The following is a 27,287-nucleotide window of genomic DNA, read 5'->3' as shown; positions in this document are numbered from 1 at the left end:
GTATTTACGCTTGGGTATAGTTTTGCGAAAGTATTGGAGCGGTGGCACATGCATATAAATTAAATAAAACCATTAAAATACTTTCGCAAATCGCTGTATATTACGCATGAATTATTTCCGTTTTCCGTTATGCATCGTAAATGTATCTCCCGTTAATGAAACCGGATTGCCTAAATTTTTATCGATACAACGACCTCAATCCAGCATAATCCGCAACTCGTGCTCCAATAAGTCATTAACTCTAAATATCCGGTTGTATGGTCATTTTGGAGGCACGCTTGCCGTCGGATTTTGCCATCTATTTTGTTAATTGATCCATTTTCGCCTCTCTGCTGGTTTTTTTTTTGTGAATTCCTGGTTCATGCGAGAATCATCGGGTCGCGACGACGGGTCTTCTCTGCTTTTCAGCTCGCCGTGTGTCGCGGCGAATTTAATTATATCCGAAAAAAACGTTGCGTGCAATGTACGTGTGTGCGTGGTCGCGCGCAGAGCGTGTGTGCCAGAACTAACTTTGTTTTTCGCCAGACCGCTGTCGACATTGACACTCGAAACAGCCGGCACTCGCTGCCACGTGATAGCACGACGATGCACGTCGCATCGACGGACGCATCGCGTTCTCGACGGTGCCAGGGTGGAAAGTAGGCCGTCGTGCTGTGAAAAGCTGCACCTGTGAAAAAAAAAGTGCGACACGGCCTTTCCACAGCTACACATTGACGAGTCTCCCGTTTCGAGGGCTCATGCCGCGAACACGTGATGATTTGTGTTCGTTTTTCCTTTTATTTCTGTCTTCGAGAGTTTAACGGTTGACTCGGCGTTCTTTGTCGCTCGATTGCTCTTCTGCGATCGTTTCTTCCTGACACTGAGCGATAGTCGGGCGTGGACGAACATGCAAGGTGCATTTTAGGGAAATGTCTGGCTCGATCGAATTCGTGGAGGTCTGCTTACAGAGTACGATTGATGATGCGATACGCAACATCAAAAGTATATAACATTTTAATCGAATCAATCATTTTAAAGAGAACGTTATTCCAAAATCCGTTGTTATTTCAGGAAAAGCTCAAGTTTTTTTTTAAAGCAGAAATAATATTGACGATAAAATTTCAATTTTTCATATTTTTGTAGCGGAGTTCTTCCTGAAATGAATGATAAATGCAGTAGTAATTGCGTCTAGCGGAAACGATTTTCCAACCTGGATAAAAAAAATATTTAGATTTTTGAAAATATGCTGCGTGATATTTTTGGAAGACTGCGCGTCCTTTTATATGAGGTATATGAAAGAGCATTAATCGATAGCTTTGACGACGTAACCCATACGACTCGCGGCGATTTGGAAATGTAGTGACATCGCTGCGGATTGCGTCCTTTACTTCATAAACTTGCAAATGGAGAAAAAAAAATACGAACCGATAGTAGACAAAGGAATACGAAACTTGCGTTGCTAACGACATCATCTACTCGTTAATTTTAACGATTTGTACGTAACAATCACGTTAGTTATTTTTCTCGTATTGATCGATGACGAACATTGTCATGCGATAACGGACGTGGCTACGTGGTGCAGCTTATTTCGTAATGAATGATACTCCCGTATCGGGGATACTCCCGGATAAATAAAATGTATTATTAATGATTTCAAATTTTATTATGTTTATAATAAAATGTTTATTTTATTAATTTTTTTAAATTCTGCAATATGCTTCTCCGAGTATTAATAATGAATTTACAGAATTTTCTATTCCCTTTTTGAAGTTTCCTTCGCGGATATAATCCGTTCACTTTAAATTATTTAAAGTCCTACTGTCTTAAAAAGAACACGCGTTTAATAAAAGCTTTTGTCAGATTCTCCTTTGACTTCTGAAGGGTTGATAATATTGTTTCCAACATTTCTTTCGTTCTGACAAGATAAATTTTAATCTCCCGAGGGACTGTGCACTTTAGTACATTTCAGGGCATCATCTTAACTTTGAGAGAGTTTGTTTACTTCTACAACACAATACCCTGGACTAATTGAGATAAAGGTTTTCAAACTTTTATAACACTGTAAACGCACAATCCAGTAGCAAAGAGAAACACGAAGCAAATTGTTTAATTTTTTTATTAACTTCACCATTAAAAATGAAACGCAAGTAATTAATTTCGTGCTTATTGACCTTATGAAATTAAAGTATAATTGAAAACATTTCCATGCATTAACTGTGCAAAATTTAATTGTTACAAATTTTAATTAAAATTTTTTATTACGATTAGAGTACTGTACATTATTTTTCTCAATAATTAATTTATTTCGATAATTACGATGATAAAACGTCATTAAATTCCTCAATCGATAAAAGTAAAATTGCTTTGTCGGTTGCGTTGTTTTGAATAATCTAAATTTATTGCAATTTAAATCGTGGGAATATCAACCGAGCATATTACAATTGTAGCTTGCATTGTCATGCTTTCAGTAGCACCGGCAAACCTAAACGGATCGTGGACACGCAATGGATGCTGAATTATTAGCACATTTGCTTTACAGTGTTTGGGAAATTGCTCGTTAATACCTTAACTCACGGTCTCTCTGCAAACTCGAGAGATATATAGGGAAATCAAACACTGTAATATTCATGATCAACGTATATCGCCACTTTGACGATCTCTGGTGCATACGTTTTACGTTTATAATTTGTTTTTTCTAGTCATGACTTTATTACCACTATATGCATTTATTTCCGTTGCATTCTTTTTTTACTAAATGTCTTAACTTTATAATGCGAGGCAAATTTATTCTAAGCTATCAATCATTTTATTTTGCCTTTCCTCTCATCTGTTAATATATACGTTAATAGGTAATTTTTTTTCTGACACTCATCTCGCCTCGTATTCGATCCGACAACTAATTACCGTGTCACAGATACATGTTGTAAGAAAACTTGCCGAACCGTACCTGGGGAAATGCATTTCTATAAATACATAATTACTGGCGTGGCATCCCTTTTTAGTTGGCTCAACCGCGACGGATAATCCAGCATGGATTAACGAAGGCAATTTTCACGCGGTGTCTTTATAAGAGTCTCATTACATCAATTCTTAGTTTTAAATTATTTTCTGTTTTTATGAAATTAAGACATGGAGAACTTTGTTTGATAATGCCTTTTCTTTTTCTTTAAAGGCAAGTCACATTTTATTGTTGTTTACGATATTTGATTAGATATTTTCGTTGTATAGTGTTTTTAAATAAAAACTGTACACTTCCAAGTGCGAATGAAAAATTTTTTACGGGTTCACCGTCCTGAACATTTCGAAAAATGCTGTAGCGAACCAATTGTCTATTATCGGCAATCATCTCATTCGACGTTTAGTAAATTGCTTCGTCAATCCATTCTCCTGTGAATGCATTGCGTACCGTATCTCATTCTCGCTGTCAGATGAATTCGACATGTTAAAAGATATCTCTCGTTTCTCCAGTCAAAGTCACAAAAGAATTTTATAGTAGTATTACAGTATCAATGATCACGCAGTATTGAAAATTTATCAGATACCATGTTATATTATTTTGCTATCAAATTTTTCGATACATATACTTGTATCTTTTTTTTACACAAAAAATGCAATTTGTTGATGCGTTAAAACTATTTCCCAATATATCGAGGAATGAAATATTTTACAGGAAAATACTTTCTTGAATATAGAGAAATTTTTATTAACATAAATTTCTATTTTCAGCAGATCATCAAACACAAAGCGCTTTATTCTTACACACATGTGCAATTTATTTATGTACAAAGCGAAAGCACTTCGTAAGAAAGATATCTTTAACCCTTTCGTCCTGTCAGCGTTAAAAGGTCAGCGGATACTGTTGCTTTTGCAGGCTAATATTCTAGTTGAGGAACGTTAATGTGCTATAATTTTTATTTTATAAAAAATTAGGATTGTTCTGTTGCTAGATCACAATCAATTATGCTGTGGCTTCCGGATTTCCGTGAACACATTTATCTTTTGATGCCCCTTTCCGTTGATTCTCCTTTGATAAATACCGCCATCGCACGTTACATCATCAATTACTATTAATCTAATACGCGGACGCGTAAAAAACGTACGCCTGACAGCGAACTATCGATGATTAATTTCACACCTATTAGCCGTTTATGTACTCATATATTATTCAAATTTAAACGCGATAAAATTACTGTGCGCAACAAGAGGTATATTTTGACATACATTATGAAATTATCTAGCAAAAATGGAAGAACCTAATTTGCATAACATATTTATCTTATAACTTTGTGCATCCATTGACGAGATGCAATTCAAACGATTGACACGAGAATGAACATTTAAAATAGTATTTTGGAATGAATTCAAAAACATTATATAAATTGGATATTATACGAAATTTCGTTTAATATTCAGGTGTCGGTTTGTGTCGTTCGTTTCACGCAGAAATGGGATACGCGTGAGAGCATTCAGCTCGCGATGTTACCTCTGAATGGAATTTATGTGATGGGAACTGTCACTCGGTCTTTTCCAATATAGAGCCGGTCACATTTCGGTGGCCGTCCGATCAGGAATGAAAGACTTTTAGGACCGGAAACTCGGTTAACCGATAGAAGATTATCGGAGTCAACTTGCAACAAACAGTTTTCCGTTTAATTAATGCAATTTATTGGCTGTCATTATCGCGTAGTCAATAATTAATTTCGTTTCACGTTAAATATTTATTTACCCTAGCCATTAAATCGCCAATGCTCACAAATCCCAGTTTATTATTATAACGGCATCGATAATGTACTAGTTAATAAAGCGTAACATTGTTAACATTATTATGTCGGGAGTAATATTATTCCAAACAAAATCATACGCAACCCCCTCCCCTCCACACACATTTCATAAACATACGTATGTTTATGAAAGTATTTATGCAACTTACACTCCTGGTGCGTGGTTTGCAATTAGCGATTCAGATTTCACGTTCGATAATGACCGATGAACGGAGTACGCGCCGTAACGACGCTTGCGTTTGCACAAGACGTGATTAATTGTGCCAGTGGATGATCCCTAATACAAGGTGTTCTAATGGCAACAGTCAACTCAGCTTCAACTCCATCATTGTTTGATGATCAGACATGTGCTTTCGGCTTGCTCTTAGGAAGATATCTGATGCTTGTTACGATGAAAACAGATGGGATCTATGCGTTGGAAATACTAAACAGAATGTTACGTACATACAAATCGTTAAAACAAATAGATTGGACATTATGATGCCCGTGAATTCTGCACAAAATTGCGCGAAAGTATTTCCACGATATTCAAGGAGCGAACTGTGATAAAGTTTTTAAATTTGTTCATTTATGTACATATAAATATTGATTAATATTGCCTTGTAATTTTAAGACGATTTTTTCTTTCCAAATAAGAAAAAGTGCCGTTTCTCGGTCGAAGCGGATCTTGAGGCTTAATAATTTTTTTGTATCAATTATTAAATATTTATTTTTCAGTTTTATGGACTGCCGATATGATTTGTCGGACTGGAAATGTAATCGTAAATTTAAGAAGGAAATGATTATTTTAATACAAGCATTCTAAAATGCCGTAAAGAACTTATTGCGAAAAATATCATTCCAATTAGGGTTTTTCATGCTAAGTTCTTTACAGCTTTTAAGATGCTTGTAGTTCATTATTAAATTTAATATTTCTAGCTTCAGTTTATGATGCGTTTCAAGTCTGATCAGCACTCAGTCTGTAGAAATGAAATATATTTAATAGTTACGAAAATATTATTAAACACCAAGATCTGCTTCGACCGAGAAATGGCACTTCCTTTTATTCTTTATTTTATTCACATATCGGTCTCATATTCAATATACTACTGATTATTATTTATTGATTTTTCTTGGTTTTTTTTTAATTTTCATTATAAGAACTATATTTTAATTAAATTTTAAATAAAAACTCTTTAAGTTTATTACGTTGTTTCTTTTCAGTTATTAATAGTTTGTTTGTTACATGTTATGAAATTTGGTTCCGCTAGAAACATAATGTATCAGTTGAAGCTATAGCCAAACCGCAGTACGCAGATGCATCTAACGATTGCCTACTTTAGTCATATGCTATCTTATCTAGCATAAATTCTTATCGCCTACGTCATGCCACGTGCTAATATACATTTATTATGCACACGAATATACTGACGAACCAGACAATAAAATTCCCACATGCGATCTTTGTGTTTCTTATCATACCATCTAATAGCTCGACACAGTTTTCAATTCGTCGTGTTCTTCGATAAATTGTGATCGTACTTCGGTATTTACGCCGCGCGAGGATTTACGCCACAGAAGTCATAAAGAATAAAAAAAGGTGTGAAAAAGTAATATTTTCGCAACCAGAGTTCCGTTATATGTCTTTATGTTATATTTATGTTATGTCTTTAGATGATGTCTGTTATATGTCTCTGTTCTATTTCTTATGTTACATAGTATTATATTTTGATTTCAATTTTAACAGATTTTTTTTACTATTAATATTAATAAAACCATCAAAAATTAAATCAATTATCATTGTTATGAGCAGAGTAGCGATGTTTTACAATCTACGTAAAATGATTACTCTCTTTGTAAGAAATATAAAAGACTCAATGATTACTTTGTGATATGTAGAGGGATGGTAAATGATGTATTATAGTATACAACTACTTGGCTCTTGTTCTTTGTTCAATTTAATTGTTCTACAAATAGTCATGTATAACCTATCCCTTTTGATGTACGGAAAAGCATTTCTTAAAGTGTTTTTTAAAATATAAGAAAATATTTTATTTTATTGAAATAATTTTTTTATAATAATAGATAATATAAAGTTTTTATTGGTTGTTTAGAATGTAGTTGCACGAGATATCGTAAATGATGGTGTATAAAATAGACGTGATTGTATAGCGAAGCGTCTGGTTTATTCTGCGCTTGATCGGCGTCTCTCGAATTTGCTGCCAGATCCTTTGGCTAGCTTATTGTACCTTCTTCGATCTTGGTTTGGCTCTCAATCCGGCTCGAAGGACCATGTTTAGAATGTAGTTGCACGAGATATCGTAGATAATGGTATATAAAATAGAAGTGATTGTATGGTGAAGCGTCTGGTTTATTCTGCGCTTGATCGGCGTCTGGCTCTACATTATGGTGGCATAGAGTCCACGCAGGGACGTACAAATGCAATGGGCTTACATTTTGAACATTGATAAAGCTTTATTTATCTTAAACATTGCTAATAATACTTGATAAATTGGTTTTCGAGGTGCGAATACATACCCTATCTGCGCGAGAATTATTTCGTAAGTTACCAAACTGTTTGCGAAGAATTATTTTAATCCCGACGCGATTGAATTCTCCGACAACTTCTGACAGTTGTTCGATTTTCTACGGGATTAAAATGTATAATGCCAATAAGACGATCGATCAACGTAGGGGAGAATTTCGATTACGAAAACTCATTATATTGTCTGCATAACTGATATATTCTTCGTCTCTTTCGAACTCATGCGCGGCTTTTCAACGTGACGGCATGGGGGCGGGAAAGATCTCCAGGGGATTTATGTTAATAAAAGGACGAAGGTGGCATGTAAATTTTCCAACACGAGGCAAAATGGTAGATAAAGTATTTAGTTTACCATTAGTCACATCAGTAAACGATGCCGATTTAAAGTCCTATAGTGGCTGCAACATGATATCATATTTGCATAAACGCTCATTAATTAATCGATCGTAACGGAATCTTTGTGACTGTATCTCTGTATGCTAATTGTCCCGTGTGAAAGTTCAGTTTTAACGAAAATTGCCTGATAAACTTTATAAATCCTAGAAAGCATGATATATTAATTGCAATTTATTACAACTATTTTATTATTTTTTCTGCATTATTGTATTTCTTAATGCAAAATTGTGCAAGAGAAAATTATATAAAATGCATGCGTTCTTTCGATATATATTTAATGAGCAATAAGACATTTCAAAACTTGGTAGACTGCATGGAATCATTGGTTCACTGTCGTTGCAATAAACGGTAACATACCACGGAAAGTCTGACAAGTTGCATTACTAATTAATTATTGTCGTCGTGCATCCAATTAGCTGTGTTTCTGCAGCTCTCATTGCTAATACAATCCCGAACGAACTATAATCCGGCGCGCAGAACTCTTGCGTAAAATGTGAGCTTTTGCCGATTGATTGCTCTTCGTAGTTGCGTCGATATATCGGCGGTTATCCGATCCGTGAATTACACGTGACGCTTGTAATCGAATACCGCGTGATGATTCCTGCAGCCAATTACGCTTCTATAACGGCTTCAATTTCAAACATGTAAATTGCAATCGTTCTAATCGTCTCAAAACCACGGACAGGTAACGTTAAACGACTTTCAACAATTACCAAGAACAAATTGTCTGATGTTAACACATATATTTTATCTGGCGGTTAAAATTGTTTTTTTTCCCGTATCATCCGCTCGTTTGTAACTGTCGCAGAACCTAAAACTCAAGAGATACACAAAAATTGATTTATGTGTTTCTCTGCACCTGTGTCCATTGTCATTGCATTCGTTATCGTGATTCTTTATTATATCTTTTTTTCGATTATTTCCTTTTTTTATTAAATTAATACGTTCAAAATATTTCGCATTCAATGTGATATACAAAGTTCTCCATTAAAGCTAATAATTCGGATTTTTATGATTGAAAATTTAACAACAATCTACAATGAAATTCATATTTTTCATTTTTTGCTGTTCGAAAAAATCTGTTCATTAGCCGAGACATCAGTTACGCAAATTAAAATAATACTGAAATAAATCGACAATAATTGTGCGTAGGCGCTTTGTGTCGGAAAGAGATGCGACGGAAGGAAGGAAGGAAGGTGCAGAGAACGTCAACGGGAAATAAACCGTGATTACGCGGCACGTGCAAACCGTTTTCCAAAGTAACTCGCATATTACAGACAAAGCATCATCGTTTTATTATTCGTATTCAAATAATCCATGCTTCAATACGACTTTAATGAAAGATCCATTTGGAGATTAAAATAATATGAAAATGTGTTCAGTGGGAATCCATTTATAATATTAGATATCAAAGTTGTGTATAAAAATTTAATAAACAGAGGGTACCCGTCGAGAAATATATTTAAGCTTACGTTCGAATATTAAAGTTATTTAAGTTAAGCATAAATCTGACGCATTGTAAATCTGCGCATCAAAATTTAATCTGCCGTTAACTTAGCGTTTATTGAGCAAAATGTGGATTAGGCGTTTCGCGTAATCAAATACTGACTACGTTCCGCATTACAATGGAGGATTAATTAACGGACCGACTAAAGACAATGTTATGTTAACGACAATGAATGTGTCGGATGCATATGCGTTTGGTCGACTCGGGATATATAGTCCCGTCGCCGTCCTTTCATCATTTTCGTGAATAAACGCGGCTCACACAATTATGGTGTTGCACGTAGGTATGTGTTTCAATTGTATCGATTATTTCACTTAACGAGACTGATACGTTTGAGACGAATAATTCCGAAATTATTCTCACGAAGCGCTCGTCTCTCGTTTCGTCTCTTAATAATATTATTCAAATGTCGCGCGTATAATCTGCACAGTTATAACAAAGTTGAAATATTTTGACATACTTTTTACGTATAATTTTGTATGATACGTGTAGCGCGCATGGTAACTCTACGTAGAAAAGAATTTTGAAATAAGCATAATTATTTTCTTTTCTGCCACGATTAAACCAAAATGAATGAGTTATCACAGAACGCAATGCGCATTGCATGAATTACGTGAATTTAATGTTCGAAATGCATTTCATGGTGCTTTCATTACAGTTACTTCCTCTCCTAATTAACGCAGAACTCAACGAGGACTTCGTTTTAGTATTAACGTATCTTGCTGATGCTGTTAATGAATTCGTTTGACCTCTTTCTATATTCTTCAGCCTGAAAATATCACTCGCTAACAGCAATTTTTATTGGATTATAATGCATTGCTTCTTATTTACATACGAAATTTATTGCAATAAAAAATAAAATTATTAAATCATTTTAATTAATTGCTCAGTTTTGGTTTTAAAATCTTAAAAAAACAGTTATAAATAATAAAAATTGTAATTAAATAAGTAAAAAATTATTACGTGGAAAAAGATACGGTTTTAATCGATATCTAATCTAATAAAATTATTTACAGCTTGACATTGATATTTGGCTATCAACGTAAACTTTTCAAAAAAGATATACTGTAATTTCCTGTCTGATAAATTATTTATCTGGCGAAAGAGCGGAAAGACATACGCGTTCTCGTTTTTCATAGGCGTGGTGATGTTTAATGCTTGCAGTTCTGCTTAACAATGTCGTGCGAAGATTTACTTGGTGATTAACGGTGATCGATGGCGATAATCGTGATTACCATATGTGATTTATTTTGCGACAGAAGCCCGTAGTGGACATCAACCACTCGGCTGGCCGAGGTAAATGGACGGTTTATGCAGGGACGACAGCGTCGTCGGATTTTCTATTAGGAGTGCCGACGAGGTCAACGATACTCGACTTCCGGCATGACACACGAGCCGCTCCAATTACCTAAGTCCACCTGCCATTACATTGTTTTTAACAAGGAGACTAGGTGTTAGCCAAGAGATGTTGTACAATGACGTTGGCATTGAATCCTTATCGTTTCACCAGAAAATTGTTTCTTTTACTATCGTTTTTCTACATTTAAAAGCTTCTTATCTGTGCAACATACGTTCAGATATATTCGTGCTTTCTTAAAATGAGAAAACTTAAGAAATGAGTTTCATGCGTTTTTTTTATTTTTTTATTTTTTTTTCTTTATAAGTGAACCTTTTAGTCTTTGAAATTATTTATGCCATTACTCGACAGCTTCTGCGTTGCATGCGTTTCTCAGGCGTTGTACAATATCGCCGGCATTGAATCCTTATCGTCTCATCAAAAAATTGTTTTTTTTTACCATCGTCTTTCTGCATTTAAAAGATTTTATGTGCTCGTACAATACCTTCAAATATATTCATGCTGTCTTAAAATAAGGAAACACTTAAAAGGTAGTTTTATGTAATTTTTTGAAAGTAAACCTTTTTAGTCTTTGAAATAATTTATGCCACTACTCGACCTCTTCTACGTTGCATGCGTTTCTCACAACAGTGAATAATTCTGGAACAAACGTCGTACCATATTTTCTTTACACGCGGCTGGTGCGACCTGACGGCATGAATTTCAAATTCCAACCCAGAAACGGCATCATTCGAAAGTCAGACGTTTACCCTGTGCCTCACTAGGTTTCCCCTTTTTTCCCTTTTCCTCGCCTTCTGCTTCGTACTTTGACTCTGGTCGCGTTTTGGGTGTACATTATTGATTGCGTGCCAAGATTTGTAATATCATATGTATAAGAACCGATATGCACTCTTCAAAGAACCGTGCTCGTACTCTTTTGAGTGACTGATCCACTTTAAGAATGCTTATTTATAACCGAAAAGAACAGCTGTTTCTGAATGTACAAGACGTTTTTTGCGCGTGACACACGTCGTCGCAAATGACTACTTGAGACGCTGAAGAAGGAGGCCTTCTCCGAGTGACATTAAGACGACAATTACAGATACCCGTTTTCTATCGTCCGAAACTCGCTCACCCACCCAAGTTGAGTGCCTGTAAAGTCCACCGGGTGTAAACGTATATTTTCCGAGACCCTTTTACATCCACTCGGCTCCTCGGTCGTTAACGAAGATCATGACAATCATTCTTATGATTTATTATGGTGCTCGAGCGCATGATTTAAGGCGTGCTAAGTCAAATTTCCTCGGTCCACTTTCCCGAGATATCTAAAGCACGTTTAATATGCGTTCGTAGGATAGCGATTAATCATCCTCGAGAACTTGAGATTTCGCAGGAAATATGAATGCACCAAAAACTGGATAAAGTATCGCTGAGAAAAATGTGTCCGACGTGCAAGGAAACGGTGCATCTTGCCTCAAACTTAAGAATGCAAGAAGTTTCCAGGCCATAAAATAATTGTTATTGATACGTTTTGTAGATCGTTGTGTTTCAGAGATGCGACTGGATTTCTCGCACTCTCTGAAATGAACTGAAAATTCATTTTCTTTATTAAATGTAGATCATCCAGTTGTTGTTGTTGATGTCGGGGCTATTAAGCCCGATAGATGCATTGAAAATCACGCTTGTCATTGCCAGCTGTTAGCGGTATTATTTTTTTCAATTTAATTAATGTGACATATATAAAATATCACATCGCAGTTGTAGAAGATCACTCGCGTTGGAGTCAAATGAAGAAAGTTAAAAAGTTATCGTGAGAAAAGTTAGAAGGCAGAGTGAGAAAAAGGGGAAAAAGAAATGAGGGATATATAAAGTTGGGAGGAAAAATTGTGTTAGGTGACGAAACAAACAAGATTATCTTGCTGGGAAATTTATTATTTATGTCACGTCCAAAATCCTTTTACTTTTTTTCTTGCAACAATTGCACATTTCCGGGATAAAGTTATTCTTTGGGGGAGTTGACCTTTACAGTTGGGGGAGTTGGATGAACGAGTCGAACTATCCTTAAGGGATTTGCTCCTTTTTTTCATTTCCTGGCATCAATAGCTATCGCGCGAGCGTACAAGCGATCCAGTCCCATGTGTTCTTCTGCAATTCCGCTTGAATTCTATTTCATTCTATTTGATTTTTCGAGCAAATTCCACTTTTTTCCATTTCGATCAGAGGACTGCATTCTACGCATTTAAATAACTTGCCGAGTATCCATTTCTCGTGAGAGGACTTGTAAAGACGCTTGTTACTTAAATCTCAAGACTTCGCGCACTATGTTCCGAGAATGTTGAAAACTTCCTCTGTACTTGTTTCCTCTTGCATTTCACGTATCGGTATATTACAGGTGCAACTTCCCGCGTACTTCTCGCCACGTGAAAATTCTCGTAAGAATTCGCCGTAATGAGGCAAGTTGAAACGTGTTCATTATCCTTGACATGCCGATAAAATATAGGTAATCTATAGATGAGACTCCGATAATTGTTTCTCTTTCGCCTTTCACGCGAATCCACGTGTCCAAAATTAAAAGGTTGTAACTAAATTGTGTAGGCGCTGGTATAATTTGAGCATCTAAAATCTATTGTTTCCAATTATCGCATGGTGGCTTGGACATTTAGACAGCAGTATTTACGTAAAGTTATCTCATTACAAGTTAATTAAATTAAAGTCTGTCAAGTTCTTTTAACGTTCACGTTTTATCCTCCTAAAAGTTCGTTATTTCGTTCGCAACGTTATTGCGCAAAGCTCCGATTGTCTCATTTGTAATTAAGTTAGATGTGTTTTAGCGAAAAGCATCGGTGCAAGAGAGAGACGAGAACCCAGAATAGAACTTGGAACGTAATTTTTCGTTTCGAGGCACTTCGTGACCAGCGGCTTTGCGTTCTAAGCTGAAAAGGAGCCAAGATAATTTCGCATAATGAAATCTCAACTGTTTTATTCAATTTAAGAGCTACAGCACACAAAATGCATAGTACAGCATAAGCATAGCAAAAGACCTGGATTAATGGACCGGCATTCAGCATAGAGTCACTATCATTATTATTTACATAAGACATCCTGTGCTATGCTTATGCTATGCTATGCACTTTACGTATTCGGACTCTCGCTATCAGCAGCAAATTATGTACAAAGCACACATCACTTTCCAATACCGTGAATGTTGATTTTTACGGAGAGCCAGCGAAGGTTGTTTCTCGCACATTGTATTTTTTACCTTTGACATTTCTTTTTACACCTCTGTGAATACTTCATGAAAATCACTTGTACACATTTCTTTATTATTAGGAAGTTATTTACAGCAATTTGCTGTGCAGCTCTATAATCGAATTTATGCGCATTTTGACGGTAACATCATGGAATAAGATATTTTATGGCGCACATTTCTCGATGCAAAATGCGAGATGTGAAAGAGGGATTTATATAAAAAAGTGAAATGTGTGCACACACACACACACACACACCACTTACGCTGAAAGCGAAAGATGATATCAGAAAGATCGCCTATCGATAGCGACATACTGCAATTCTCAAGGAGATTTTAAGCGAGCGACTGTCAGACGCGGCGAGAGCGGCAGCGCTCGTCGGTTTAAATTGGAAGGTATTTGTCCGCATTCTAGGGTCCGCATCCAGTCGCGATCTATTTCTGGCAAAAACGCGAGAGGCTCACCTATTTTATCTCGGGCGAAACCTTTCGGAAACGATCGCGAATCAGTTCAGGCATTACCGGCGCCGCGGGAGAACGGTTTCCTATATCGCGACATCGATGCGCCGCGCGCCGTGAGAGCCTGATTAAAATTTCATTCGCGCGTTCCGTACGTGATAAACAGATTTATTCCAATTTTCTCCGTATAGTAGCAAGTATTACGTCAAGCTTCACGTATACCATTTCCGTAATTGACGCTGTGTCCTCGAGCTGTTGTCAGCGTTGTCAGTTTCCAACGCCACTCATTCGCATGATTTCACACATGCGGTATAATAACAGAGCTCGTGCGGTTCTTGCGAATCCATTAAATAATCCATAATTAACGCACAGATGTTGTGAAGAGCGTCCGTGTCCATTATTTCAGTACGAGCTATTCGATATCGAAATTCAATATAAATAAAATAATGGCGCTCGAAAGGATTATCGCGTATTGTTTTATCCGGTTGGCTCTCGGCGACGGAAGATTCGTGTATATTTAGCGTGAATTTGTCATGGTGAATTAGAGAATCAAAAGTGAAGTCCGCCATCAACTTCACTTGATAGCGGAAACTAAAGTTGAGAGAACCGGCTAATTTTCCTCTCATCGTCCGCTTGCAAACTACCGGGCAAAGTTAAAGCTGAATTATCGCAGTTAACTATAAAACGGTAATCGTGTATTGAATAAGTACCTTGTTGAATAATCACGAGGAAGATAAGCGACGCTAAAAATGTGTTTGTTTAAAATGTTTTGTTAAAAAAAAAAATGATAATGTGTTTTGCAATTACTTTCGTTATTGAAGGCGCTTTTTTCATATTAGCGACGTTACAGTGCTGCGTGTACCATTAGAGGGAATCGATAAAAGCGTTATTAAATTCTGCAGCTTCAATGAAGCTACACACTGGCGCATACTTACGAACGAAGTAGAGAACATCTGTACATATGCGATAAATGCGTTTGCAGGACGACGGTATTTAGCAGCTCGTGCTTTTGTTTCCGCTTGATTTCGCTCGTATCGGCCGCTCCTGATTATAACCCGACCCTCTAACACGATTTAGCGAGTAATTTTAGATTGGAGTTATTGAGATAGATGCGCGGATTTATTGCGTAACGCGGCGCATCATGCGTTTAATTACTGGATCTTCTCCGACGCAGATTGTGAAAACAATCGTATTAGGCCGTTGCGCAATTGTTCTCAATTTTCGCGCTGATACATGACGCTTCGGAGCATTTTTCCCTGTCTCTCGATGCATGAAGATATAAACGATGTAACGCGGTTCGATAGCACGTTACAACTGGATTTTATGAAAAATTGAAATTATATGTAAATAAACATACGCGATGCGAATTGTAGTTGTTACGCACTGTTGATTCCGTCGAGATATTATAAACAGATGCAAACACATTTCTCTCAGTGATGTGCCCGCTAAAATAATCAGTATTATTTATATATGTATTTCAACAGTTTCAACAATATTTCAACAAGAAAAGTCAATTGGTTTTACTGGACACGGTATTTTTACTAATGTTATATTGTATTTTTACTGTTTTCTCTTTATTCAGGCTTATAAATTCATGTTTAGTTTATTATTGAAACAATATTGTAATACACGAAAATATTATCATTTTAATACGACGACCATTCGTTCTATTACATTCTTTTTGTTTCAATCATTTTCATTAGTTTATGGCGGTCCACGTTTCTCCGAACTTTCTAAAAGTGCAGAATAAGCTCTTAAATCCATCTCTACATGAGAAACTTGAATTTCAACTCTCGTGCATTTTCGTTGCTATCAATATTGAACGGCATTAAGCATCCGTCATTTGCAGAGAGATAGATATTCCATTTTGTATACATGAACAGAACTTCCTGTGTGGATTTACATTGAAGCAACATTTCCTATGACGTCGGTAGTTTCGTTGTTATTATAGAAGTTGAATTAATCCACAGATCTTAGAATTCCATTTTAACGAGTGCTAGAGAGATGCACGGAGTGTATTCCTAAATTAATTGAACTCGTATCACCAACCAATTTTTTAAGAGGACATTTTCAACTACAAGTTGATTTTATACCAATAAAACGTTCTTCTAGAGGAAAAACACTCGTTATTTTGACACAAAAGAGCAAATATATTATATATAGAGAGATCGCACACATATACGATCGAAGATGCAGAGTTTCTCTGTTATAATTCGGTAAATAAAAACTGCTTGCAGTTTGGTTTCTCGTTTCTATGGTCGGCTAACATTTACAGAGCGAACCGTGCTCGTATCGAATCCCATTTGAATGCATAGAGGTGAACACTTGAGATGAAGTACCTCGCGATCTACCGCTCGACCAAAATGGCTAAATCGCGTGGCATCGTGTGATGGATCCAGGTGAAAGGATGAATCCAGTCCATTTGACCTAGAACCCAGCGTATCCCCCTAATCTGGGTGCACCAGCTGGTGCATTGCCGGAATCGATGACGCTGTTATATAGAGTCCGGTAAACGGATTCAACCGGAAGTAGCGTGTTTCCCCGGGATCGTATCGGTGAAGTGTAGCCTTGCCCTCGCAGTGTCTCGCGTGGGTGGCGAAACACTGCGAGCGATTTCACGCCGGTGGTCATCAACAAATCGTGACTGCCCGTCGTGGAATCGCCAGGTCGGCTATTCATTTAACCCGCTAACAAGGTTAGCGCGTCTCCAGAAATTTCTACCGACCTATTAGTTCGTTGAATCTGATACGACCTACTTTCGGAACGAGACAATCGCAGCTGATTATGGTACGTGCCTTGATTGCGGAAAAAGGCTGCATCTTATGCGAGGACTTAGGTGCAGTTTATAATCGACTCTGCTGGATTCTGCCAGGCTTTTCATTTAAAGTTTTACTATATAGAGGGGAAATTATTGTTTCCCATCAATTTTAAATTATATGTATATCAGTTATTTTAATTATTTATAGGTTGCTCCATTCATAAATATTAATGCATGCACTTTGCATTATTATTTCAGTAATATTTCAGTTTAATTATTTTAATGTTGACGCTCTGATCGTCAAACAACGTAACTTTCTCAGATATAAATGCGTGATTATTTATAATCTTTGCCGAATTATATTATTGCTATTAATATTCTTAATAAATATACGATTAATCAGTACATAGAAACGCAATGTGATTGCATTGATATGAATTATGCAAATGCAGTGTATCTCGATAATACAATGATCACGCAATTTCGGAAGTTTTCGAATTTTACTGCAATAGTGCACATACTCCGAGAGCAAATTGTATTGTGAACGATTTTCACAACGATTTCCACGGAAGCTCGCTATGCATCATGAGAGCGCGATCGATAAGTAAAATGCTAGTAAAGCCTTGCGTGCAATCGACCACGTAATCTGTAGCGTAGATATGCTCAAATGGTCCCCACGTAGGCGTCTTTGCTGGTTTAGAGTAAAAGATCATTCCAGAAAAATATCGCTTTCACGATGCGGAGCCTGATTACGAAAACTATTTTTCTATCAAACTACGGCGTCGCGTTAATCTCCTTCAAAAGATTAAACACCCATGCTATGTGTCAAGATGAGAAAAGCACTGAAATTCTGTAGAAGCTGAAACTTAAACGGAGTTAAACTTTTGTAAATCTGATATGAAAGTGAGAAGATATATCACAAAATACTTGAGGTTTTCAAGAATAAAAATGTAATGTTTAATAAAGCAATTTATTATTTGAAACAAAATTAGATAATTGTAATAAGAAAATTACGATTTTTCTTTCAAGAGTTGGAAAGGTTCGAGTACACGCTAAAAACTTGATACTATGGTTTCAATCACGTTTCATACCTTCAATTAAATATTAAATGTTGCGGCAGTTGGGTGCTTTTTAGATGTTAAATTAACGGAGGTCGTTTTTACCTGCCGTACTTTGAAATAGATAGCTAGAAGCTTCGCGCAAATATTTGGCAGGATTTCTTGGCCTCTATTTACCAGCCAACTGATTTGCTAGAAGCAGCAGCATATTAGTAATCTTCTTATATACTTAGTGTGAGTAACTTTTAATGCGTCATAAACCTCGATATCTCTGTAAACTAATTATAATGTGCCAATTCCGTTACGGTTTGGAGATCGACAAAATAGAAATGATGAAAAAGCTCGTTGTGAAAGTACATAAGCAGAACTTAAATTTGAAACTCGGCAAATAAAAGCTTTAAAAAAAAAAGATAAATTAAACGGATGTAAATATGCAATAGTAATTAGACACGGTTCTTATCATTGTTATTATTTTTCGTAACATCGTTGCAATTTTGCTTAATCAAAAAAATTGCAAAAAATTGAAGTTGAAACATCCGATTGGCTTCCGGCTTGACGTAATGAGTACAGAAGTAATTTCGAAGATCTGAAATTGCTCAGATTATTATTATTACAGTACACGATCGCAGCAAAGATCATAATTTAATATTTGATATTTATTATAACAGTTATTAGGTTCATTGTTGAGTTCGCGTCATTGCAACGTGATCCAATTCGTTCAATATTATTATATTGAATGTTAACTGTATAATTAATGTGACAAACGTGTGTGGAACAAATTTATTAACATTAGACTACAGTACGTAGTAATAGTCGTCTCAATTATAGCATTTACGTTTACTAGTTGAAATAATTTATGTGCGCGTCCACGGATTAATTAATGCGATTTACATGCAACTACGCGACCCTTAATACTGCGAATTACTTTGTTTATGTGAGTAACGCTTAGGACAACGCGCGTTATTGCTTGCGACTATGGAATACAAAAATCGCGAAAAACTCCTCTTACCTAGAAAATTCTTGTTCCTGACACAAGCCGAGAAATTCTTGGCATAGAAACAAATGACATTTTACGCGATGAATATCAGCAAAAGAAATACGCGTTCTTCGCATTATTTTTTTTTTGGTACAGGATATTGTTACACCACGATGGTTACTGCGAGATCTAGGTACACAAATAAGCTTGCCACAGTAGCTACCGCGCTTAAAGCGTTCGACCGTTTCTCATTTATACGGTGCAACTGCTAAAGCCAGATGTAGCCTTTAACTTAAAGCGGGATGTAATCGAATGACTCTACCGCAGTGCGCCTATTGTACCTATTGTCTGTACCGGTGACCATTGTTGCCAGCTTGTATCGAATTCTTGTTCGCGCGCCAATTGCATGTTACTTGAAAGCAAAGCCTTTCGAACCCGGGAAGTTACGCGTTCACGTGCACAGATGCTTTAATTTATATATTTCGCGATGCACTCTTGCAACAGCAATAAATGTTCTGGTTAAAGAGAAATGACACTCTCAGAGACAGAAAAAAAGAGAGGGAGGAAGGGAGAAAAGATGTCGATAGCAAGGGATTTAATTGCAATTGTTCCATTAATTGGATGAAAAAATCAATGATCGCTTTCATAAACAAATTGCAAAAAAATTAAATCAATGCGAATAAATATTCAGCGTTGCAATAGTAACTCTTGTATTAAATTTACTGAGTGTTTTTCTGTTTCTTATTTGTTTTCTTTTGCACACAAGTATCTGATGCAAATATTTGTCGGAGTTTAAATTGCGAATTTATACTGTTATTTATAAAATGTCGAGAATGCTTGTATGTATATAATCACAAGATCTTTTATTCATACTAGACATAAATAAAGTTAATTTAATCTTTTCGCACTTTATAAGAAGTTAGATTGCCGGTGTAATTTTTTTATTATGTTCAATATTAATTATTTTGTTTATCTTCTGTGAAGATCAAATATAATATATAAATACTTCGGGATTAAATATACAGAATATAATATATTTGTCATATATTATAAAATATTTTAAAATCTCTTAAAAATTTAAAATTAAATTTTATATATAATATTAATATAAATATTGATTATTAAATATAATATAAATATTTTGAACCCTCTTGAAAATTTAAAATAATGGTATTCCCAAAATATGAAACAATGTGCGATAAACTCAGTTGTTTTATATAATTTTGGTTGGTGTGACACGAAAATAACTGGATTTTGGTAGTTCCGAATCAATTAACTATTCTGTAATTGAAAAAAATTCTGTGCAATCGCTATTGTACAAAGGTAGTCGGCATCGACGACAAATTTACATTCAGTAAACATTTTTTTAAATGTAACTGTCGATAGTCCAATTTTCTTTCGGACGCTTTAATCTTAGCGGTCTGGTTTAGCATTTTCCCCTTTGATCTCACATGCACAGTATTACACATGGAAAACAAGTTCGTGTTACTATTTAAAATATCTATTGTAGCTTTTAAAAACGAAGAAATTTAGAAATTGAATACGCAACAGATCCGACAATAAAACGTTTATCAATTTTATATAATGTCATTGTTAAGAATTATTAGCGGGATTAATAGAAGTTAAGAGGCTAAATGCAGGAAATAACGTTGAAAATGGCTTCAAGTGCTCCAAGTGCTCCAAATCAACAAAATTTTTTTCAAAAATGTTGAAAGATGTCATTGATTTTCAGCTTGTTGGCTGTTAAGCGACAAGATCGTGTGGATGAAATACATGATGCAATCGAAAGGAAAAAAGTGTCGAAGACAGTGTATTCTGATCTGACGACCAAGCGATTCACGTGGTATCATGAACACATCTGTTTGAAATTTTGATAATTCGGATAAGTTTTGTTCTGACGCTTGCAAATAATCTTCTACAATTTCGCGACATCGTATTTTTCACGGGAAAAACCTTCGCTTCTTATTCGTCGTTACAACAACTTTTGTGTTTTCCGAATAATTTAGCGACTTTTCAAAGATGGACGAAGATGATACCGAGGACTTGCGTGAGGCAGTTACGTTGGTGAATCAGCTTTCCACAAAAGTTACCAAGTCCACTTCGAAATTTACCTCCACGGTTAGCAAACAGATCTTACGAACGCACGAATCGGCCGAAGATTCCGACACGATGGAGTGCGCATCAGAGAACGAAGTGGAAAATTTGCCAAAAGACGAGGACGCGTCGATTAAGACGCGCAGATTATACGAGAAGTGTCGTTACTCCCTGGACATTCCGGATGAAGCTGAATCCCTGCGTAGAAAAACAACGATGTCGTCCCTTCGTGTGAGCGACAATTCGCGACTGGGCCTTTTTATGGTGAATCGCAGCCCGCAATCCAGCTCGAGTCAGGAGGAATACGAGCCTGAAGTGAAGAGCATTTCGAGGCTGCAGACGCAAGGCCAGCAACGACAGCAGCAACAGCACTTGTTGACGGCCGGCGTCAGCAGCCAGGTGACCGCCAGATCGATGGAGAGCCTGCGATCGTCGAGAAATTTTCTGAGTGCCGACGATCGTTATAGTGAGGATTCCAAGTCGATGGAATCGCTGTCCTCGTCCTCGGAGACGCACGTCGGCTCCTCCAGGAGTCACTACAGAAGCTTCCTAACGACGTCCACGAGGGACGTGCGCAAGATCGTGACGATCGAGTCGAAGAGCAGCGATAACCTTCATCGGGAGGAGAGTATGAACGCCGAGGTCAGACGCGGCCTGTTCGCCAATACCGGCTTGGAAAGGAAGATACCGCAGCATCTGAGCCTGCCGCCGCCGACTAGTGTGTTCTCTTTGACGAGTCCGGGTGGCAGTGATCGCAAGATCACGATCCTGAGCCCGCACTCGCCCTTGCAGACGTCGGAGTTTCAATTTGCACAGACACTGAAGAACCGGCGCAAGAAGGCCATCGTTTTGCCGAGGTTGGTGTTGCCCCGAAGCGAATCCGAGGTCTTTCTAGAGTGAGTAGTTGAATGATCGAATTTCCCGCTCTGCCATTGTGTCCGCATTTTCCGAGATAGCACCGCTCGAGGCAATCACCTATATATGCCGTGTTAACCTTTTCTGTTGCGCACCGATTTGTAAAAAAAAAATAATGGAATTGGTAGAAATCGATGAAAATTTATTGGGTAAATTCACGAACGGTTAAACAGCGAAGAGGTTAAATGATACAAACACGCGATTTGTTAATAAAGTCAGAGAATAACATACGTTTGTACAATTACAGCGATTCGATTTTGCGGATACATCTCCGGAAATATCTAATATTTATTATATACCGCGCTAATCCGCTGAAACGCCTATTATCGCGATGTGAATGATTATTTCATTATGACGAATTGGATTTGCTGCAGTGTAAACACGAAATTATATATGAAACGTACTTCGCGCGGCTGCACCTTGATGTTGCAACGTTATTAACACCGTGATTTCTCATTGTGAATCAAACACAAAGCTTTTGATGGTTTACAAATTCATATAGATAATATCCAGCTTGGTTATTTGTTTCAGTAAAAGCTTAATTGTTAAAAAAAAATGTTTAACTGATATGAAATGACATGAAAATGACAGAAAATTCCAAATTTCTCTTTTCTCGAGGTTGAAGATTTTTATATTAAAAAACAAATTACGACGGTATAAATTTAAAAACAAATTTTATATAATCACAATAATGTTAAATTACAATCTACTATTGCGTAAATTATCATATTATTATAATCGTAAAAGAAGAAATTTTACGTAATTACTTTTGACTTCTCTATGAGACGTCTATGCGATCTTGCTAAAGACGCAATATTCTTGTAAAACTGTTCAACAGAGAACGTGTAGCTTTATCGCGAGTCAAATGTAATTGTTCTTGTCACTTGTAAGTGGAGAGAAGCAGACCGACGTTCCTTTGTGATACAAATCGCGCGTGCACGTTTCATGTTTAGAATTAATTTGATGCTGTTTGATCGAAGCACAAGGAATATAATGTTCATTTTGTTTATGTTATATTAGAATATTCTGCCCTCGTTCGTAAAGCCCTGCGGATACCTAGTATCATTTCGGATAGTAACATACAGAAATATGTTTCACGCGTTTCACAATTGTTACACATATGGCGCGTTTAATGCTGCGTATATTACTGCGCCACGATGGTATCAATTTCATATACATATACATAATGATACGATTGAACGGCGAGTTTCTACCTGCACGCACTACCTTTGCATATATTACCTTTGTTTAGGTGATTTTGGAAATTATATTACTTAAATAGTAACAATGATAATGACTTGTTTAAAATACGTAAAACAAATGCATTGTTCAACCCTTTGCACTCCTATGTCGATTGTGACTCGATATCAGTTTTTATCTCATTTTTAGTTGAAGTAAATTTCAAATAAAACACTTAAAAGCGTTGCGAGCTGCTGATAACAAAATTGAAATATAATTCGGAGTGTAAAGAGTTAATTAATATTTCGCAAATAAAAAAGAACTAAAATATTATGAAACGTTAATGTTATAAGCTTTATCGAACGGGAGTTAATTATTTTATGAAACCAATTAATTGAGTAATACGAGAGCTTTTGTTCTCCTCGTACTTAATTTGCTTTATCTGAAACAATCGTCTCTCATTTTCTTGAAAGCGCCGTTAATAGCCTTATCTTTAGTTATTTTCGGCGCATAAAACTGGAAGCGCGATTACTTAATTTCCGTTCATCGAACATTTTGCTTTTCTCGCTACAGTCTCTGGCTTCATGGAAATATACTCTCGATATTCTGAGAGAGGCATGTGCGATCTAGAAGCTATTACATTAAAAGCAAATTTATATATCTTTTTTATTAACATTATTATTTTATTACATTTAAAATTATTACTGAGCGCGAAATCTTGTTTGCGGTTACTCTTTCCCAATTTGCAACGTTCATCCCTCGACCTCACTCTGGCAAGCCGCAGTAATTATGTCGCGTCACATTCCAAGTACAAACATGTGTTTGTCGGCCGGTACGCAAACGTTTACCGGGCGTCGTTCAACTGGGACGTATGTTCGAAAATAGATTGCGCGTCTATGATGCTTTCAACCTGAAAATGTCGGCCGATAAATGCGGCGAACAACGCAAGCTCGAGCGAGGGAAATGCGGAAATCTTTCTCACGTTGCTCGATAAATTACATTGAACGGAGTTTTCAAACCATTTACACGTACTCCAATCAGAATAAAATTGCCTTCGTCTGATACAAACATTTCATCTCATTGAAGTAACGTATCTTCTGCTCCTTTTTTTCAGATACCCCGAGTATATATTCCCTTGTAACAGGATAGCTCGTTTTGAAAGTCAGATAGCAATAAATTAATAAAACAATACGTTTTTATGTATAAAAAAAAGACTTAGCGGCTCGATATTTACGCGTTCGAATGTAACAGGTTTCAGTCAGCTTTAATGTATGCACGAAAAGCATATATCTATGATGTACACATGAATTACTCATGAGTGAAAAATATGACTTGCTAAATGTACGGCCTCTTCTGCCGGATATTTTTTTTTCATAAAAAAAAAATTAAATCTTCCTCGGCGCTGTGCATTAAAATTGCACCGAAGGGAGACATTTGCGAAACTCTTGGAAAATATCTTCGCGATACTTTCCATACTTTTCTTAATTAGACCTGCACCAAAAAAAAAAATAAATATTTACTGTTCTCAGTTTATTATGGCGAAAGAATTATTGCGTTTGGTAATTAATTAACGAATTTTCCATGCTCATCGAAATTAACTCTGTTTGATTAAAACAATTTTTAAGATTTTGTACGAAGTTAAGAAACCAAGTCTTCGTAAAAATTTAAGAATCTTTCGCTGTTCACAAAATACGTTTTTTTAAATGAGATCGTGAAAATATTTAATTTATTTAATGAATTTCAAACTTATTGTAAATTTATTTAAATACTGAATATATTTTTTTAATTTATTCTTTATATATAATCTCTATTCGTTAATGCAGTTCTTATGCATTAATATAATTTATCGCAGAATATATAATATTATACCATTAAAGGTTTTTAAAAGTAAAATATTAATATATTGTACATATTAATAATGCATATATGATGTTTTTATTGAAGAATTCATATTAATTTTATTTCGTGATTTCAAGGGAAATGGTATACGTAAAAATCGAATGTTCCATATTGAAATATATTCTTTGCGATTGTGTGTAGATAGGATTAAAGCATAAAATACTTTTAAACCACTCTTTTGATACGAGCATTTATGGCTAAAAAATACAAGGTCAAAACGCGCTTGAAAATCGCAAGATTTAAAGCTTGATCGCTCACACAGCCACTGTGCTTTATAAAAGCCTTTCGTTTTGCATACCGTGGCTGTAGTGCAGTAACGGCTCTGTTTTCTCTTCTCTTACCTACATTTAAGACCTTCTAACGTCAGTCGTAAAGTGCACCGTCGACTCTTGGCTCGTTAAACAAGGCCTTTTCAGGATAGCTTTTGCTTCGCCCGCGAGATGAAACGCAGAATATAAAACGGAGTAAATCGAGACTTGTTTGCGAGAGAATTATGATACTGTGTACCATCTACAAAGCTTTCAACCTGAAATATCAAATGAGTGCGACGGACGTACGCGTTTTCTTTGATATTGAAACAGAATCGAAACATTTTAAAGGGAATAATCTGTATTTAATAATCTACACGTACGTACGTCATCCTTTCACAACCCTAATTGCCTCTCGCTGAAATTCTGTTTATAAGCTGATTACCAAACCCATATTTACATTGATATATAATGCTAAGAGCATACATCCATTAATTCAGAAATTGTCATTCATCTAGCTGTCCATTATTACAGCTATTGATTTGGAAACAATACGTGCTTACGGAACTCGAATTTTATCGCTAATGTGCGATATTGAAAATGCTAATTGATCTAACCGCGATAACTATTATTATAATTCGTTCTTATTTGTTCACACGAGAAGACGTAGAAGAAGAAATAAAAAATTTCTATGCTTTTTAAGCAAAAATTTATCCACATTGTAACTTCTCCACGTTGTTGCTGATTATCAATAGCGTTGTTTTATCATCTCAAATAGTTTTGTTAACTCACTTGTATCCCTATTTCTCAGCTACTGCAGTTGTATCTTCGCGAGTACAAAAAGCTCTCGTCGAGTGCGACATTGACGTATACGCGGTATTACAGCGATATATAACCGGCAACTTGTTTTCTTCTAGAGTCATTATTAAATTATAAGCTCAAGTGATGTAGTGTTTTCGACAAACAAAGAAAATGATACTAAAAGATGACAGCAGAAAATAGTGGATGTGCGTATCAAAATTTTTTTTTTACACCGAATCAAATCGAATTTCATTTCTTTGCTCAAATTCGAATCGATTTGATTTCGCCTTAATCAAATCGTTGTAACTTTTAATCAACAATATAATTGTTATCCCGTTGAATTTAAATATAGATAACAAAAGATTTTTTATAAGAAAAATAATATAATTAATTATGTAATATAAAGTTACTTTAAATATGATTTTATAAGATTGTTGAATTTTATATGTGATTCGTATTCGAAACTCTTATATTCGAAATTTTCTAATAGTTCACATATATCTGGCAGGAAGAAGCTTGTCAATGGTGTCGTTAATTAAAGAAGCAGTACGATATTCCAGTCTCCTTACTTGCTCAGTCGCTAGTTAGTTATTTGGTCACATGCGACGATCGAGGGAGCAATTTCCCATCAATTACGTGCCCTTTGACGCACACCAAGCCATATTACAACATAGCTCCGCAGGAATTACCAAATGGAATGGACTGTAACGTTCTAAGAGCGTTGCTGACCATGCGGCATGAATAAGCGATTTCCATGCCTGAATTTTGATATTTTCCTGCACAGATTGCACCAGTGGCGCACCAACACGCGAGATAAACTCGAGCATGGCGGAATGAGAGACTGTTTATCCATCTTATTTTCCCGATTTTGTATTTACTCTGTCGTATGTACCTACGCGTAACATTACACGCTAATTAATCGATCAATGTTGCAACGCATTTGCCTGTTGGATAATTAGTTCCGACTCCGGATTGAAGTTTGCGTATAGTGGCTCGTTCAACCGTGTTATTTAGCATAGTAAATCGCTGCATAGTTTGCAATTCGCAACTCCCATATATGTATGCCAACAAAGAATAATAGTATATCGCAGTTTTGAATTCCATTTGACAAAACTGTTTCCTGCGACGCG

General features: G+C 36.1%; 1 protein-coding gene across 13 annotated transcripts in view; it reads left to right on the top strand.

The window, feature by feature from the left end:
* LOC105197141 (cAMP-specific 3',5'-cyclic phosphodiesterase) overlaps positions 1-27,287 on the top strand; it is a 340,602-nt gene that overhangs the window by 191,057 nt on the left and 122,258 nt on the right. For 4 of the 13 annotated variants that reach the window (XM_011163380.3, XM_039458083.1, XM_039458082.1 and 1 more), the window contains exon 2: positions 20,754-22,011. The exons of 6 other annotated variants lie outside the window; for them this stretch is intronic. In XM_011163380.3, the coding sequence (XP_011161682.1) occupies positions 21,041-22,011 (971 nt within the window). In that variant the 5' untranslated portion in view covers positions 20,754-21,040. Of the gene's footprint in view, positions 1-20,753; positions 22,012-27,287 lie in introns of those variants that run through there. 3 more of the 13 variants (XM_039458081.1, XM_026135762.2, XM_026135764.1) reach the window with 3 other exon arrangements.

Source organism: Solenopsis invicta, chromosome 15, assembly GCF_016802725.1.
Source record: "Solenopsis invicta isolate M01_SB chromosome 15, UNIL_Sinv_3.0, whole genome shotgun sequence".
Taxonomy (NCBI): domain Eukaryota; kingdom Metazoa; phylum Arthropoda; class Insecta; order Hymenoptera; family Formicidae; genus Solenopsis; species Solenopsis invicta.
This window is presented reverse-complemented; position numbering and strand designations above follow the sequence as displayed.